The sequence below is a fragment of the Aplidium turbinatum genome, chromosome 11, assembly GCF_918807975.1.
Source record: "Aplidium turbinatum chromosome 11, kaAplTurb1.1, whole genome shotgun sequence".
In the NCBI taxonomy this organism is placed as follows: Eukaryota; Metazoa; Chordata; class Ascidiacea; order Aplousobranchia; family Polyclinidae; genus Aplidium; species Aplidium turbinatum.
The window spans coordinates 20655146-20673424 of NC_137482.1; the positions used below are offsets into that span (position 1 = coordinate 20655146).

Genomic DNA, 18279 nt, shown 5'->3' on the forward strand with positions numbered 1-18279 from the left:
CCACTTAATCTAAATCTTCAACCACCGGGTGTAAGCCTGGATACGACAAACAAGGACGATAACCCAAACCAATGACTTCACTTACGTCGTAATCCTCAGTCAACCAATCAATTACGGTTTTCTTGCTGTATTTCTTGAACACAACTTGCTTGTACTAAATCAGTGGTTTTTCACTAGAGAGAGGAGAGAGTCGAACTTCCAAGGACGACTCATCTCTTATTTGATAATTTTTATACTTTATGGTGTCATACGTCGGAAACTACACATGTCAACAAAAACTATCGCTTTCATGGACACCTTAAATAGAAGGACTAGTATTTGCTATGCTCGGTATTTGGAACTTGAGTCCTAAATCCAAACTTGGGTCCATCTAAAATGTGGTATTAATTATTGATTAAACTTTGCTTTTGATGTCTGTTACAGGGTTTTGGAGGACAAGGATTCCATTTTTCACACTTGTTTTGTTCTAAAATATCAATGAAAGGTCTTTTGAAGCTTATTAGTCGCAAAAATATTACAATTTTGGCAAAAATGGGTGTTTTTGACTTAAGTCAATGGAACAAGAATTTGAATTAACATTCAGTATACGTTTAAAACGTATAAATTTAAAACTGCAAACTGGTTCGAGGTACATCAATGACATCAGCCTAGGCCAGTGGTTTTCAACCTAATTGGTGGAACGGAACCCAATGAAACATTCCACAAGCTCGAGGAACCCCTGTTCCATAATTTAATTGCCTTATGCAAAAGCCATTGTTTGATCAATAAAATAAAATTAAAATATTCATGTTCAGATTTATTTATGTAGGAATAAAAATACAAACTGTAAAAAATTACATTTATTCTCATAAAAAAATCAATGAGAAACTTGAGCCTGGTGGTTCTTGCACAAGTCTTTAATATTGGGTCGTGTGTTTAACAGACACACACGAAGTTCATCTTCCACAGACAGCAATTGTGCTCGCCCCTACCAGCTTGATGGTTGTCAGAGCTGAAAATCCAAACTCACACAAGTAGGAGGTTGAAAACAGCATACAAAGTTGCAGCGCTTTTTGAGCAATTGTAGGATATTCCTTTTCAACCAACAAGCAGAATGCATCCATATAATAATAAAATAGACTCTCGGATTTGAATGTAAACTTGTGGCACCCTTAGACTTACTGGCGGAACCTTAAGGTTCCGCGGAACCCTGGTTGAAAACCACTGGGCTAGGCTATATCAGAGCAGATGAGTAGCCTATATTCAATAAAGTTATTCGTCAGTTGTGAGCTAATTTAATGCCATATTTTTTTTAAAACAGTGTAACTGCATATTACTGGCCTACTTAAGTAGAAAGTTTCTCTCTCCTGCACAAGCAAGTCGCTTTTGTCAATCCTTTCAAAAGAATATTGGACATCCGTCATGCAAGCTGCTTTAATTTTAGCCATTGGGCTATTGATATGTGCTAAAATTTGGGTTACGTGAATTCGACAGTGCTCAGTGAAAGTTCTACTTCTCAAACATGTGATGTACTGAATAAACAAAATGAACTGTTGAAAGTTTGTGTATCATCAGTCCACCCGGTTTAAATTCTGAAGAAATGGTGAATCAATTGCATCATCGTAGAAATTGTCATTTTCAATTCCCGACAAATAAGATCGAATTTTGTGTTCTAAATATCCAACCAGAAAAACAATCTTGTGTTTGATAGAGCCATTATAAGCAATGAGCTCTTCAGTGTCAGCAATATTCAGAAAATCATCGTCAATATGAATATTAGAATCGCATTCAACATCACCCAGACAGTTGTGGGGTAGAATCATTCAAAAGAGCAAGAAGGTTCTTGGTTTCAGCAGCTGCCTTGATGTCTACAGTATTAATATAGAAATCACCGCCACTACGTTGTCTGGCTTGGCCAAAGAACTTTTCAAGCGCTTCATCAGCAAACACACCAGGTAGGACATGACTGGAATTATACTCCTTCAGCTATTACTGTGCAGCCTGAATGTTGGTTCTTGTTGACACAACAAATGTATCTGCAGTTGTTTTCGTGTCTTTTCATTCGATCATGCCCACCTGTCTAGGCTCAAGGGGACACCACGTCAAAATTTTTACAAAGCTTCTTGAAACTAGTGTAGTACTTTATTCACGGCTGACGACACTCATCCTGCATGTTCATAGCAGAATAGCTATCCTTGACATTTATCATGTAGAACCAGTTGCAGTCAGTGATGAGTCACTATCACAAAAATGATAGTGCCATCACTACAAAATCGAGTAGCTTTTTCAAAGTGGAAAGGGAAGCCACAGTCTTTTCGTGAAAAATCTGTCTAACAAAAGGAACACTTTTTTTCCGCAAAGGCTTGGGGTAGGCCTACACAGATGTGTATGTGACCTTTGTTAAACGGATGCTGATTTACGATCTTCATTGTAGAGTGCTTCAATGTCACGCCAGCGTACAACATGCATTTTCGCCTCTTTCATGAAAGAGAGTTCTTCAGGCTTGCCAGACTGAAATTTGCAAAAAAGGCCAAACTCACCAAGAAAAAAGGCCAACTTAAGGCCAAATAAGTAGAAAAAAAGGCCAAAAATAAGCCAAACTCAAACAAGATAAAATAAGCATTGTAATCACGGTTGCCAGACTATGAAAAGGTCTTAATGCAAAATAATACAAAAAAAGGCCAAAACAAGGAAAAAATTAGATAAAAAAGGCCAAATGGATATATACCTGTTTATATTAAAAATAATGAAATATACGTAATTACATACTGTATATTTATCAAATTTACCTATATTTTATTGGATTATTGAAGAATTTCTTCTAAATAGTTGGTTTATTCATTTTCTGATGAATTATACAAATTCTCACTGTTGTGCAATTTAATCATATTTGGGGTGCACTTGAAGTCTTTGCAACACATTTTTTGGTCCAACAGGTGAGAACGAATTCTTTTGACAACTTCCAATAGTTGAATTTGTGTTCTGTTTCTAGGCATTGTTTTTACAGCAGTAACTAGTGAAAATATTACCATGATAGGCTACTTCTTCACATCACCAATGTGATCAATTTAGCGAATAGATGCATGACACGCTATGGTTAAACTAAGATCAATTTCTGCTATTTTTTCTGAATCAGTGACTTCTTGGACAAATTTATGGAGAGAACTTTAAGAGGAGTTTGGTATTTTATTTAGGCGTTTCTTTGTTTTTTCATGTGTAGAAATGTTGCTTAGCTTTGGCAATATATTCACCTTGCACATTACACAGTACTCGGCTGGCAAGCCGACGGTTGTGTTAGACTACCGATCGATCGAAACGTAAACACGTTACGTTTCTGTAGCCTATAGGCTACCTACTTTTGAACGTTGACGTTATAATTCCAAAATAATATCTATAATATTCATATTTATCGATATTTTATGACTTGTACCGGATTTTAATAAATTGTAGCAAAAATAATTCTGAAAGTTGCCCAAAAGGTAGCAAGTATAAAAGGACTGTAGCGGATGAGTTTTAATCCGCTACAGTGGTGACATCTGGCACCACTGGCTGCCTTAGCGGGTGAGCGCAGTCTGACTCGGCGCCGGCATCACATTACGACTATTAAACAAGCATACAGCATGAATTGAAGAATGGTGAATATGGTTTCATCTGATAAGTTTACGATATATGAGAAATATTGATTATTATGCATTTTGAAGAGTAAATTTTAAAAAAGGCCAAATTTAAGGCCAAATCTTGAAAAAGGCCAAATCGTATAATTTCTTAGGCCAACAGACTTTAAAAAAGGCCAAATTCGAGAAATTTGGCCTAAAGGCCAATCTGGCCACCCTGGAGTTCTTTATTGTGCTCAGTTGCAACTTGTGAAAAGCGTTGCAATTAGTTGCAATTCACATTTCTTTGTCATGCTTTCGACGGTTCAAACTTCGTTACGCTGCTGACCAACTTCTTAATTCAACTGTTTCATCACAAACCATTTATTTGTGCTGCAATTCATTGGCAAACATTGCTTGCTCGTTAACTGCAATTGTTGTGGATATTTTCAATAGATTTAGCAACAGTTAGCCATAGTAGCCTATAGTAAGTCATAGTCATGTATGCGCAATTTGTGCAAATTACGCATACTAGTCTTAAGATTTTGGGACCCAAGTTTGAAAACCCGAGATTGCGAGTTACGAGTCCTTCTATTTGAGGTATCTATGATCGCTTTACAAACTGGACTGATGGTTCTTTCTCAGCGATGCGGTGCTCACACTGGTTACAGGGCGGAGGCCTTGCAGTGCAGTGCAACCGTATTGAAGGGCATCAGAGCATATTTCCAAGCCATTTCTTACCTTCTTCTTCTGGCTTTATTCCCACTTCAAGTGGGGTCGCCGGTGAATATTGAATTCCTCCATATCACTCTGTCCGCAGCATTTTCCTCTGCTCCCACTTCCTCCTTCTCCCAAGCCACTTCTTACCACTTTTCAAAATATTGTACAATGTAGGCTACAATAGGAACAAGATTCAGAGCCATTCTAGAAGCTCTTGGTATGACTGACATGGTTTCAAATTATACCTTATCAATGTACAGGGTGTTTCAAAAAAATTGACATCATTGTACAGTCTTGTAACTTTGCCATTATCGTTTATGCGATCTCAAATTTTAACAGTATGCACATTTGGCTAAAACATAAAATTTTATCTTTTAATTTTCAGGCGTTTTTCTTTTTAGATGTAGGCTAGAAATGCCATACAATAGCGTAGAAAAAGCAGCTTGTGTACTGGAGGATGCTAGAATATAGTCGAAAAAGACTGTGCAGCGTCCATTTGTGCAACGATTAGAAGAAAAGGGCCAGATGGAAAGCAGATTTGGACATGGCATAAAAAGTTCGAACAAGAAGGTTGCTTGTGCAGAGTAAAAGGATCTGGCCCTTTTCTATCCAATTCAATACAATAAAAACAAAACTTTGAGACAACAACAACAAATTGAAGAAACCATAGTTCTTCAACATAGAATTAAATGACACTTTGCATTTACTTTTTTCTTTCAGAAAGTATAAGACTACTGTATCTCTTTCACATTCCTTTTTTGTTATCTTTTTCAGGTGTATGTTGAAGGAAGACCAGGTATTTACAAGACCTTTACCTACGGCCAATTGGGGTCAAGTTACCCAGCAGATTTAAGCACTGCTCAGATGGGAGGATTGTCTGATAACGACCTAAGAAGTTTGGCTATTCTTCATAGTAAGTAGCCTACAATAGGTACTCAGTGAGACGGAAAAAAATCTCTCATAAGAAGCATTTTATAGAAAACTTTAACTCATGATGTCACCACAAGTGTACAATACAACGCAAAGGGAATATCGTAAATCTTTGGTGGTGAAAGGATAGACCCTAGGCCCAAGAGGCTAGATGACTTGGGAAAAGAAGAATGCCTTAAAAGAGCAAAAGTAATAACGTAACCTGTGAAAGAACACAAGTGCACCCGAAGACTGTAGGTTGGCTATCAAGCCATTGACAGGAACGCATCGCACCACAGCAGTCAGCTAGCGCCACAGCACGATCACGTTCCAATACTCTTGATTAACTATTAGCCTACATCACAAAGTATTAACGATAAAAATACAAGAAAGTTGAGGATTAACACAAGATGGTGGCAAATGATAAATGTAGCATAGGCAACAGTTAAATCGACACTCAAATTGTGAATTCGTCACTTTTATGTTTAATAATTGTTCTTTGATATTGCAGCAGCGCAACGTGAAAAGTGAGATTTGTGGAACTCATAAAAACAGTCGTAGTACAATGCTCACTAATTGTGATAGAATGGTTGAAAAACGTTCTAATCAAAAGCGTCATATTCAGGCTAATAGAAATGGTACATATGCTAAATCAGCAAATATAATAATGAGAAACTGGAAATTAAAAAGTCTGAAAACAAACAAAAACAGCAATGCGAATGAGGCAACGTAATTAACATCTATGAAGAAACCCATTTTGTGTCATGCTTTTGATAAATCCACATCTCCCTAGTCACACTGATCATACCGAGTAGCCAAGAACAGTTCTTTAAAATCCTTGTCTCAAACCGTGAATAAATGGTTCAATGTGATATGCGCTTGCGTTGGTGTTCAATGCTTGTGTTTTAACTTAAACTCAACCTACAATATAGCTTAGCTTATGTCACTTGCAAATAATAATTAGTTGCTTTATTTTTACCGAAAATTTGCTGATTAAACCTGAAACTATAATGACATTGAGACTTAAACTTCGCGTGCGTTTATTTAATTTGCACTAACTATTATTATACGTTTAATACCTTTTTGTATAGTATTTAACCTTTTGTGTAAAATTAAGCAAAGACACCAGAATGACAACTTAAAGTAACTGATCGTCTTGTACCTACAGACCATTTTGGGGGAGAGATGGAGGAATTAGACGATGCCGGAACATATTATGATCTCGGTCCAAGGAAAGTTACCAGGACAGGCACTTACAATTACATGTGTACCAGGAATAACAACTTTTCAAACAGAAGTCAGAAGGGTAAACTGATTGTCACTAACTCGGCATACGCGCAAGCAAGGATGGATTCTAACGGCGGCTCTCTTGCTCTGGCGGATTCGGAGTAAGTTATTTCTCATCTAGCAAAATCCGTCATTTATAAGTTGATGCAACGTCTGCGGACGTTGCATGCATGTAAAATAAAGAACAGATTTTGCGAACGGTGTTGCTGGGTTATCTATTTATATTAACTAGATGTAATGCATTTGCACTCATTGGCGCAGTAAACACACACCGCATTTAAAGTATAAAAAAATTTATAAAAATGTCGTTTACCGTATAAGCAAAATTAGAAAATGCTAATAATATTTCATTAAATAGATTAACAGGTTGGGCAACTAAATAATAAAAAATGTAGAACTTTCGCCGCCGTAGAGGTGGCTTCATCAGTACTCTTATTCAATTAAATTTAAATTTGTAATTCTTCTAACAGCGAGAAGCCAGAACGAAGATGACATCAGAAACACTTATTACTAATATTTCATTACACGCATGAAAACAGGACTGCAATCGCTACATCAAACCGACCATCAACAAAGAGGTGTTAGCTAGTATCCTTTTACTAAAACTACGAATAATTTTTTAGAAGCGGAACTACTTCTGTAATAACCGTACCACCCAAAGCTCTTACGGACGGGACTTCTCTGGAGATGTGGGACTTTTCTCCCGAAGACGTCGACGTTTCCACCAACCCCGCCAACGATGATTTCGTCAGCTCCTTTTTGCTCTTGTCACCACAAGTAAGTTTGAGTGGTGACAAAATGATTGGTAACAGTTAACATGATTACCTTTCCCTTTGCTGCTTCCAGCTGTTTCCTGTGTTGCGTGTGCGATTCACAATAATTATACTTGTATGTTATTGCAATCGACGCAAAATAAGACATGATTCTTGTTGAGACAAGTTTCAACCAACGATTTTTTAAAAGATTGCCTGTAGAGAAGTGTACGAAACGTTGTAGCCTAAGCAGCGATTCAAACTCACTGCAATCGTGTTTTTATCTTCGGAATTTCACGTGCTTTCATATTTTCAGGAACAACTCACCGCATCTGATAATCAGCTTGAAGTCCAAGTTAAATTAAATAATGACGTGGGTTCATTGTACAACATCGTCATATACCGGTCTAATCCGGAAACAACCGCCTGGGACCCGCTGGCTGTTGCCAGCCATGAAAATGGCATGGTATCCTTCAATACAGACAGAGGTGGCCATTTCGTAGTCTCGAAGAGCCTTGCTAGTGGCGTTGTAGCGGGTAAGAGAGCACAGAATGTGTTTAATTTAGGTTTTGGTTCTTTCATGTATATCTAGACTAGGTAGATGTATCCACGTAACAACCATTATGCTTAGGCTATTTAGGTTTAAACGTTGCGATTATGCGAGCATCGATCTACGGTGACAACAATTTCTAAAAACTTAAAGTTTGAAGTTGAATTTCTTGTACCAAGAATGATGACTTCAACTAGAAACCAATGCCCGTTTAGTTGATGTGACACTCAAACGTTAATAAAATTCTATGTGATACTTAGCATCCAATGTGGTGGTTGTAATCAAAAGCTGTCATCGAAAAAGCATTTTACTTTTTCCAACAGTTCGATCTAACTCACTGGATTTTTCACCAAGTCATGGCCACACGCTTGCATCATCTGTGCCGCCAGTCGGTCGAACACGTGGCTCATTACGTTCTCTCTTTGGATAGGTTCAACTTACCCCGTAGCCTCAAGACGTGCTCGGTTTGAAACAATTGAATGCAAATTGAACTGAATAAGCGCTTAAAGATACTGCATAAAAAGCGATGCGAGCTTTATCTACTGTACTTTTGTGGAAGTAAAACTTCATAATTCTTTTTATATTTCAGGTCTGGCCATTGGTCTGCTGGTTGTCATTATATTGCTTATCGCCATCATTGTAATATTGAAGAAGAAGAGCATTTTGTTTGCTGGATATAAAAACAAAGTCTAACCATTGTTATTAAACTTTTTTCGCGTGTTTATTTTTATGTGCTTTGGAATAGATGACGTATTGCTTCAACAAGCTACTTTGACTGACTGATGGTTACGTGATAAAAGTTTAGCTTGTAGCAAATAATTTTGGTTACCACAAGAAGGCGTAAGATGTGTGCTTGTTTGACAATGTTGCGCATGTTCTTGGATGGTGTGGTGGTCTTATCACGTTGATCCTCAGCAGAGGTCGGGTTCGAATCCCCAACGTGCCGACTTTTCATACCAGAATACAGTATATTACACCTATAACTACCAAATATATGCATAGTATCAAAAGCCTGGTTGTGCCAACCGGTTTGAACCGCCTTAATCACATCACAACCAGAATTAAGATGAGACCACCCAGACCGAAATTAGCAACTGGATGTGAAGGTGTAGAATTTCCCGTATGCTTACGATGCACACAGCGAGTGCGGTACAGTGGTTGGCAAGTCACAGTTATCGTGCTGCAATTGCCATTCTCATAAATTTGGTGTCTAAGCTTTGGTTACGCTTTTTTAGTTAAAGTAACCTCTGTATTACATTCGTACATTGTATCCGGCTGTTGGCTGCATAACCGAGTAGTGAGAGCCATGGTTCGACGTTCGAAAGTCCGCTGGTTCGACACCGCTCAAGAGCATGCGGCTGTATCTTTGACAAGACATAGACATGCTCGATTGCAGAGTTGCCACCCTTCGACTATAGCTCTTGATTTCTTTCATGATTATGAGCAACAAGCTACTCTAGAGAGCAATGGCTACGGCTATGGCTATTCAGTTCTGTAGGCCATTATACCCATATCAAGTAAACTTGGTTCAAAAACATACTAAACAGCTTTGAAGTTCTTTGTTTGTTTTGCCTTGCTACATTAGTCTGGGCTTCAGCACTATTCTAGAACACCAATTAATATGTAGCGAAAAATACATTTTATTTTTTCATGCAGTGCAGTATTTTTGGGTTCTTTTTATTTGTTGTGCATAGTATACACAAGGGATTATTTTTGAGTGAGCACTATACGTCAGTTTGACACTAACCCTGCGTTGCTTTTGCGCAGACAAACTTACCTAGGTTTTGCACTTCAAGATTATCCTTGCTTTCTGAGATTTTCACACATTCCACTTGTGCAAATATTGATCACTATTTATTATTTAATTTTAACACATACACGAAACGAGAAAAGTTTCACAAATAGATTGAACAGTTTAAGTTTAATTTCCTTTTGCAAGAGGCTCACATTACGGTTTTGTGTAGAATCCTTCAATCTCGCCTTGCATGTGGACTCTTGTTTGAGCTCCATCACCAGTGCATTCTGACAGAACTCAAGTTACGTTTCTTTTTTTTTTATAAAAATTTTCAACAGTGACAGGAGACTGAATTCTTTAGCTTTGATATATATTTTTTTTCCTTTAAAAATTACACAAAGCGTTGTAATTTTATTGCAGTTGGTGAAGGGCTGCTCTTTTCCTGCTTTCCAAATTATTTATTGAATGTTATGATTTCATATTCAGTTATTAGAGCGCAAAAGAACGTGATTGTGTTGAAAGCATTTATAGAATTTTGTTTATATCGCTAAATCACTCATGAGGCTGATTGTAATATGTTACTTTTTTGCATATTTATCGATTTAATTACAAGTATTTATGTGTGGACATTGGGCAGCCTAACTTTTTTGAGGGAAAGATTGTGAGTTTAAGAAGTGATTATTTTTGACGTTACAGGGTGATTATAAATAGCGGAGTATCATGGTTGGTGCACAAAGGAAAAAAAAAACAGTCCACAAATTCAACTTCAAATAAGTCGATTTGCTCAATCCGTAAATGATCTACTGTTGGTATCCAATTCTAAATGTTGTCTTCAGATTTTCAACTTTCAACATTAGCCCAGGTAGATTGCTATTACTTTTAAACATAATTTTGTGTAAACTAGCTATTTGGAAGCAGGGAAACGATGCCTCGTTGATGAGCAGGGTTGCATGAGGCCACATGGAAAGTAATCGAACAAAGAATAATTATTTGAGCAGGTAATTTGGTGTAGCGTTTGTAACTTACAACATACATTTTCCTGCTTTTGTCAAATCAATAATATGGCGTTGGCGCTCATTTGAAAAGATTCGTGCTTTATTACACTAAATGAATCTTTTACCGTAGGCCTACTGTATATAACCTTCCAGAACGCTATAGTTGAAACATGTACAATTTTACATTCATAATTGTTGAACAACCGTTGTCATAAAACTAGCAAGCATTTCAGCTGTAAATCGTTCTTGATCACCCAATACTCAGGTGTTCCAAAGCCAGCGTTTTAGCAAGTTATAGGTCACTCTGTCAACTTTGAACAGTTTAATTTATCATAATGCCATTTTATGACATTAAATACACAAGCTTAACATCTGCCTAACCCATTCTGGTACAATGCGTTGTTGTGAAAGAATGTAATCAGGTGGGACTTCACGTTGTGCAACAACGCACATTCTGTTTGCGTTCCAAACGAGTAAAAATATATTGAGGTGCTTTGGTAACCAGTTCAGTGGCTTAGAGGTTTTTGCTTCAAGCTCTAGTGCTGGTAGGTCTGAGATCGATTCCAGGTCTGGTCCGAATTTTCTTGCATAACGCAGTGCAAATAAGTCGGGTAATAATGTGATGACATCGTAAACCTGGTACAAAATTAAAAATGAGCCCGTCGCTAAAAGACATTTACAGTTGGCGAACCATAACATTATTATTGTCAGTGCTCTGGTGAAACTATGCAAAGCTGAAAGGCAGAGTCTCCCAAAATTTTTAAGCTATTTATTCATGAATGTTGACAAACAAACAATTGCACTTTCAACATGTTTGTACATAGATTGTGATTTGTGACGTAATGACGACGTTTTTGCAAAACAATTTCTTTGACTGAACTGAATATTAATTACGGTACCCCGCCAAAGCGAGGTCGAAAAATCGGTAAGACTCATTGTGGTGCTCCTTCCCACGGAAATCTCTAGTAAAAGGCGAAAGATTTATTCTGTGTGGAGAAGCCAGAGTAAAGAAGTGAGCTGCGACATTTTACTTTAAGAGTTGCTCTGTTTTCTTATTTGTGGAAAGAAAAGGTACAATTTATTTGACTTGGGGGTTTGTTGATAAGCAAATTATGATGAGCCCAGACGGGGATTACAAAATGCCTTATTACCGATTAAAATCTTTTCAATACAACAGATCTCTGAGTTCATTAATTACGCCAGAAGAAAACTGTTCATCACTCAGCACTGTTTGCCAATAGAAGTTTATAACTGAAAATGTACAGTAGGTTATGCACTTGTTATCAAAGAGAAACATCAATCTGTAAACAAACTTGTGCAAGCTTTGGCAAGTTGAAATTGGAGGAAAGAGTTAAACTTGACTAGTTGGCCTTCCAGCGGACAGCGAAGCGTTTGCATTGGGCTACAACCTTAAAATAATACAACCTTAAAAAAAGTACTACCTTCAGGTTAGTTGAACCACAAAAGCTTAAAAGGTTTTTCAATAACTAGTTTTGATTTGTGGCAAGTGATAACTAAGTTAGTTATGAGTCCAGACGCGGTCGTTGAAATTCTTCTTTTAACCATTGGTAGCGGCAGCGCATAACATTAACTTTTAAACAACACAAAAATAGGTTACGCAAAACATCAACGTACAGCATGTCTTGTCAGATTTTTTGCCGAAATGGGTAGTTTTGTTAGAAAAGCATACCAAACAATATGCTAGAGCTCTTTTCGATGTGTTTGCAAAACAATTTCTTTGACTGAACTGAATATTAATTACCCCGCCAAAGCGAGGTCGAAAAATCGATAAGACTCATTGTAATGCTCCTTACCACGGAAATCTCTAGTAAAAGGCGAAAGATTTATTCTGTGTGAAGAAGCCAGAGTAAGGAATTGAGCTGCGACATTTTACTTTAAGAGTTACTCTGTTTTCTTATTTGTGGAAAGAAAAGGTACAACTTATTTGATTTAGGGGTTCCTTGATTGTTGATAATTAATTATGATGAGTCCAGACTGGAACCGCGAAATGCGTTAGTACGTTTTAATGAAAACTGGGAAAGGATTTTTTATATTGTAGGAATGTAAGTAGTTTTGTTAACTGTTCATATTAATCTTTTAATACAGATATTGATATTCCATGCATCCAAATCTTCTATTCTACAATTCCACACTAAATAATTTTTATTTAATATTTTAAACCTTTATCAAATATATATTTTCGGTTTGAAAGATTCTTTGCACGCTTAATCTTGGCAGTGTCGCATACTTCAGTTTACGCTTGTTAAAATGTTGCCTGTGCAGTATTCCATCCACTGAATGAAAAGATGTCCTTGAAGTGCGTTGCTCAAGCACAATAAACTTGGCAACCTCAACCAAACATTAGGTGTGAAGCAGGCTAAGCCAAACTGCAATTCAACATTTTAAAGCAGTGGTTCCCAACCTTTTTTGGTGTCGGGGCCGAATTTCAAACTTCAGAGTGCGTATGGAGCCGCATGAAAACACTCAAGTAATTATAGCGAAAATTTTAAAGCATGAAAGCATGTACCAACGAATAGCGACACTAACAAGAAAAATATCACAAATCAGTTTAATGGCCAACTTGGCATTGGCTTTGAGCCAAGTTTGTCAAAGCGAGGCGCAATTGCAGAGGATGCAGTAGCTGCTTGAGGTGCTCATCGGTCAACCGATTGCGATATTTATTTTTGATTCTGATCATTTTGCTGAAAAGTGCTTCATATGCGTAAGTTGATTCAAATACAGAGGCATTTTTCTGGGCATTGGTTTTCAAGTTGGGATACTTTCCCTCTGGAACTCGACTCCAAAATTCAAGTAGCAACTCCAATTGTAAATTATCAGGAGCAGTGGCCACATTAACTGCAATAGGATTTGATTTATAATTTCACATGTCGTATCCCCTGCTTTGTTACTTCGTACCCCCAAACGGTACACGTACCCCTGGTTAAGAACCCCTGGTGTAAGATGTAAAATGAAAAGTTCACTGACAGTCCAACCTCTACGACACAACGACAATGCACAGTTTGTAAACAATTTTGACTTCGTAAACTATTTTGACAAGTCAAAAAATAATCGCCTTAATTATTATACATAGATTTTTTATATGTTTTGTGGGATTTTCAGGGGTCAATGAGAGCCGCAAGAAGGCTAGCTCGGAGCCGCATGCGGCTCTAAGAGCCGCGGTTGGAAATCACTGTTTTAAAGACTAAGATTTAGAATATTTTAGGAAGTAGGCTAATTGCCTTAAAAAGGCCATATAAGCAGTTGTAGAATTTTGTACTTGCTGAAGTGCACCTGTTTCCATGCTGAATATAACCCAAGCTGCTTTTCAAGTGGTTTATGAGCTAATTAAGTACCGGAAATTTCTATCACAAGCAGGTCAGTTTTAGGAACAAAATAACATCCATGCAATTTTCAACAGTGACATGCCATGCTAAATAATCTTTCAAAAACTATTTATTTTTTCAACACAATAACATAGCAAAGATAAAAGATGTAGAACAAGTCAACTGCATTACAATTACAAGTTGGTTGGTTTTGAATGTTTATCCTCGGACTGGTAAAGCATTGATTGGTTATTCCTGGTAGTTTCGCATAATTGTAGAGGCTTTTGACGCAGAGCCGGTTACCGAAATTGACAGAGTGAAGTTTACTATTGTTAAAGTGTTGTTGCGGGAGAATTAATCCATTCATTAGATGCCTTTGAATGGAGAGCAGTCTTTAGAATGCTTTGCTCAAGTGCACACCCCGAGAGTCGAACCAGCGCCGCTTGATCTTGAAGCTTCTTCGTTTACGAAGTCACGCCCCAACCAACTGAGCTATCGGGGCGGACAAGCGTTGGTAGATAACTGGCCATTAATTGGGCTACATTAGAACAACAACAAAGCATAATTATACTAAGTGGTTTTCCATCGTTTGCTTGCTTGGTTATAGCCTTGCATGAATTGAAGAAAAACGCCAAAATATTTAATTAAATCTAGCTGCAGTTTCAAACAAGATTACATTACTATCTAAAACAGCAATATGGTGGATACTGTAAAAACAATAGATACGGTACATGGGCCAGTCGTCTGTTGGCAACATTCAGTTTCACAAAAGAACTTTGGGAAAATTAGAGAAAGGAATGGAAACATGTAAGTCACTGAAATGTACAGAGACAAAAATGACCCGTAACCAACTCAGGTTAGATTATTGGCCTGTTAGTCCATGAAGTGGTCAATAGCGCTGGAGGATTGCGTGAAAAATATGCCTCCAATGCGTAATGACAGTCTTCGGTAGAACTTGTTTCTCGTGATTTCAAAGTAATTGAAAAGATTGCAAAATCACGACATGGCCACTTAGAAGTTGCCTGTCTCGAATCTAAGCCTTAAAGTACCGTATATTAAAAACATTGAAAAGTTCTGGCAGGCTACTCTTCCGTGGTGGTAGCTTTTACAAAAAATCGAAGTAGGCCTGCCAGTGAGATCATTTTTGCTCCGATCCCATCTCTTAGGTCCTAAAGAATATGCTTAGCTTTCACCTCTTCATCATATCGAGGCGTCTTCTAAGTCTTAGGAGATGCGTCAATGTGATGCAGAGGTGAACCCAGGTTAACAGCTAAACATTTTCCTTGCACCTCATGAGGCCAATGCACAATGCAATGTGATATTTTTTTTTTCACTCACGTTGCGCTTATATCGCGGAATCTATACCACAAAAACATATATATCTTCATAAAGTATCTCGTAACTTTAGGACAAACTAAACTAGTTAAAAAGGCAGTCAAAAACTAGGCACTTATAGGCGGCAAATGAAGCGTTTAGGTTTAGAAATGTATCAAGCGTTATGACATGAAAAGAGAATCAGTACTAACTGTAGTTACTGTACGTTTCATAACAGAAACGTAATAATTACGTAATGGGCGCACCCATGCAATTCAAAGCCTACGTCGAACCAGTGTTCAAATGTCAAGCAAATGTCGCACGATTATTGATAATGTCAACAAATCTAAACATGTTCTTTTAGGCTACAGGTAACAGAAAAAAAACTAACCAATAAATGAGAACGTGTTTGCATGTCGAAATCTTGACGTTTTCAAAACATAAACACTATTTTACTATGTTATCCTGATAACATAAATAACAGCACACAACAGATTGTCGACAAAAAGTACGAAACGATCGGCCAAGCCGAAATCTACATTCAAAACATATCAAAACAAACACTACAATTTATTATAGTTGATAAAAAACTGCTTTCGCTTACTGCAACCAAATAAAATCTGTTTGAAAACTTAGTATTTGAAGTTAGGATATTTATAATCATATTTGTGCATGAGATCATATGACACACAAAATCGAAGGTTGTTGGAAATACGTGCTTGCACTTGCCTAGAATTGGCTTCTCAGCTCTGCTGTAGGCTACATGGGAGTTTACGCAGTATGGCTATGCTTAATATGAAACCGGAAATGACGTAGGGTATCCACTACCAGCAGAGCATCAGGCTCAAGCAGTCGCTTGCCTCAACAAAGCCGTTGTTGCATAGCTTTTGTGCATTCGTTGGTAAGGCTGATGAACACACATGGCCAATGTTTATGCATCTTAATTGATCGATACATTACTTGATGATAAAACTGAAGTGACTTTAATGTACCGATGTACCGGTACGTTCATGTTCAAATAATAAAATACTTTTAAATAATAGCCTATTATTGTTTATTATCTATTGATTTTTAGGGCATAATTGTTGTAATTTCGAACCCCTTTTTTGAATTGATTCTCTCGCATAAGCTAACATGACTTCACTTCAAGTCCTCGTTTATAATGACCATCTTTTACATGAAGTTCATTGCCCGAACGCACGAGATTTACTTCCAATGTTGATCGGAATCTTTCGTTAGTTTTTGGAACTACTCGGTAAGGTGCTATTGTCTTCTCTTGACGGTACCGAACTTTTTCCATCTTCACATCACGTGATATGGCACACCTGTAATAGGTGACGTCATCCGTGCAGTCACTTCCTGGGTTTGGTGGGTTGAGAGAGAAGTGAAATTCTTGCACATGTTTTACTGTGTGGGGCTCTGGCCATAGAAGGACACTCTCTACGTGTTTGTGACACACCAAAGAGATATCTGTTTCACTCATAGTTTACAACAGCTTGTTAACGGGCTACGGTACTAAATAAACATAAAGATTCATTAACAGTTGAATGAAACAAGTTGTAAGCTATGCCTGTTGAATTATTATCGTCACTTTTATTGTCTTCCGACTACAAATGCCTTTTAAAGCTATCTTTTTTGCATCTGCAATGGTGTCACAATGGTAGATGACTAGACACAGTCCTAGAGATGAACTTTCTGCCTGTACTTAATGTTAAAACCTCAATGGTATTGACAAGAGGTTAAGGAGGTAATTTTAGATCCGGCATCATTTACAAGTCTAGAATATTTCTAGGAGGCCGGAGAACTGGAAAAAACAGCATATACAGTATTCTTTGGACTGGTATTGTTTTTAAGCTGTCGTGTTTGGAAGGTTCGGGCCTGTCATTGGCACCGGACCCAAATTATCCTCTCAACGCTCCTGTGATCGCTCGAAACCAAGTCGGGAGAAACGATAATGAAAAAACATTGTAATTTTCAAACTTTTAACTGCAAAATCGATGCTTCCATTAATTTCAACCATACATGGTCAAGGCGTTTGTGATGGACATTTTGAATGTAGAAAATTTATGCAAATTGTTATTCTGTTGGCATTAGGCGAACATAACGTAACAGAATTTCGGAAGGAATGTTGATATTCTAGCCTACTCTTGCAAAATGACATTGGCTAGGAATGCTGTTAAACCAAAGACTACCGTACGACTTTACTGAAGTAAAATATTTACATACACAAAATAATGACAAAAACCTATTATAGGTTAGTTTTCTGAAACATAAGTAGTCTAAACACAATCCAATGCTAATGTGTCATTACTCCAACAAATAACAATCCTACGTTATACATAAGTGGAGGATTTGAGTAAAGTAGACTGCAATATCCTTTTCGCTCAATTGGCGACAAATATAATCTATTTCTACGTTTATTTAACTAAAATTTAAGCTGCAGAATTTAAAAATACCAGATGAAATTGAGTTTAGACACATGAATCCTAAAACAAGTAAAAATGATACTGTAGTCTTCCAAAAATAGCGTGCAGAACTGCCACTAAGTTGTTGTTTCATCGTCACCTTATTCGTGATAGGGTGATAGACATCAAGTTTAGAGTATGAATTTCAGTAAAAAGAATACAGATTGCGCAACGCAAATGCTAGCCACTGCCATTTGCAGTAAGCGTTTAAAATTAACTATCAAAACTATTGTAGCCAATTTGTGGCATGTCAAAGATAATGTCACTCAACACAGGCTCATAAACGCATGCAGCATACAAAACAAGTTACACGAACTATAACCACAGAAATAAAGCTCAAACAAGTGGTTCCGGTAGCCTATAACGGTGACTGTACCTATTGTAATATAATACACGTAAGCTTTTCTAGTACACTTGCATAATATTATAGCTGAGGACTACATAGCCTATTTCTATGTTCCATTTTAGCATTTTTCTTCAAATAAATAGACTAAAATGCAACATATTCATAGGTGTGAGACTGCAAATTACGATAGCTCGTCGACTCAAGTTTTGAACTTTATCTCTTTCTCTAGCTTTTCAGCAAAGTACTCGTGATGTATAAAATCACACTCAGCTTTGACTGAACAAACAAATTCTGTGTCGCCCGTTGCTCAA

The 18279-nt window shown here is 37.3% G+C and overlaps 1 protein-coding gene and 2 non-coding genes across 3 annotated transcripts in view; 1 reads left to right on the top strand and 2 right to left on the bottom strand.

Annotated features, from left to right (window-relative positions):
* Positions 1-10736, top strand: part of LOC145779238 (protein DD3-3-like) — a 29355-nt gene extending 18619 nt beyond the window's left edge. Inside the window, exons 12-16 of the mRNA XM_082590778.1 lie at positions 5067-5205; positions 6370-6589; positions 7112-7265; positions 7557-7776; positions 8380-10736. Coding sequence (XP_082446904.1) covers positions 5067-5205; positions 6370-6589; positions 7112-7265; positions 7557-7776; positions 8380-8483 — 837 coding nt within the window. The 3' untranslated portion in view covers positions 8484-10736. The remainder of the gene's footprint in view (positions 1-5066; positions 5206-6369; positions 6590-7111; positions 7266-7556; positions 7777-8379) is intronic.
* Positions 10737-11417: 681 nt separating this feature from the next.
* On the bottom strand, positions 11418-11528 carry LOC145780381 (U5 spliceosomal RNA). The gene has a single exon (XR_014290616.1). It is a non-coding gene; the product is annotated as a U5 spliceosomal RNA (small nuclear RNA).
* Positions 11529-12280: 752 nt separating this feature from the next.
* LOC145780383 (U5 spliceosomal RNA) lies at positions 12281-12391 on the bottom strand. The gene has a single exon (XR_014290619.1). It is a non-coding gene; the product is annotated as a U5 spliceosomal RNA (small nuclear RNA).
* Between the last annotated feature and the right edge of the window lie 5888 nt (positions 12392-18279).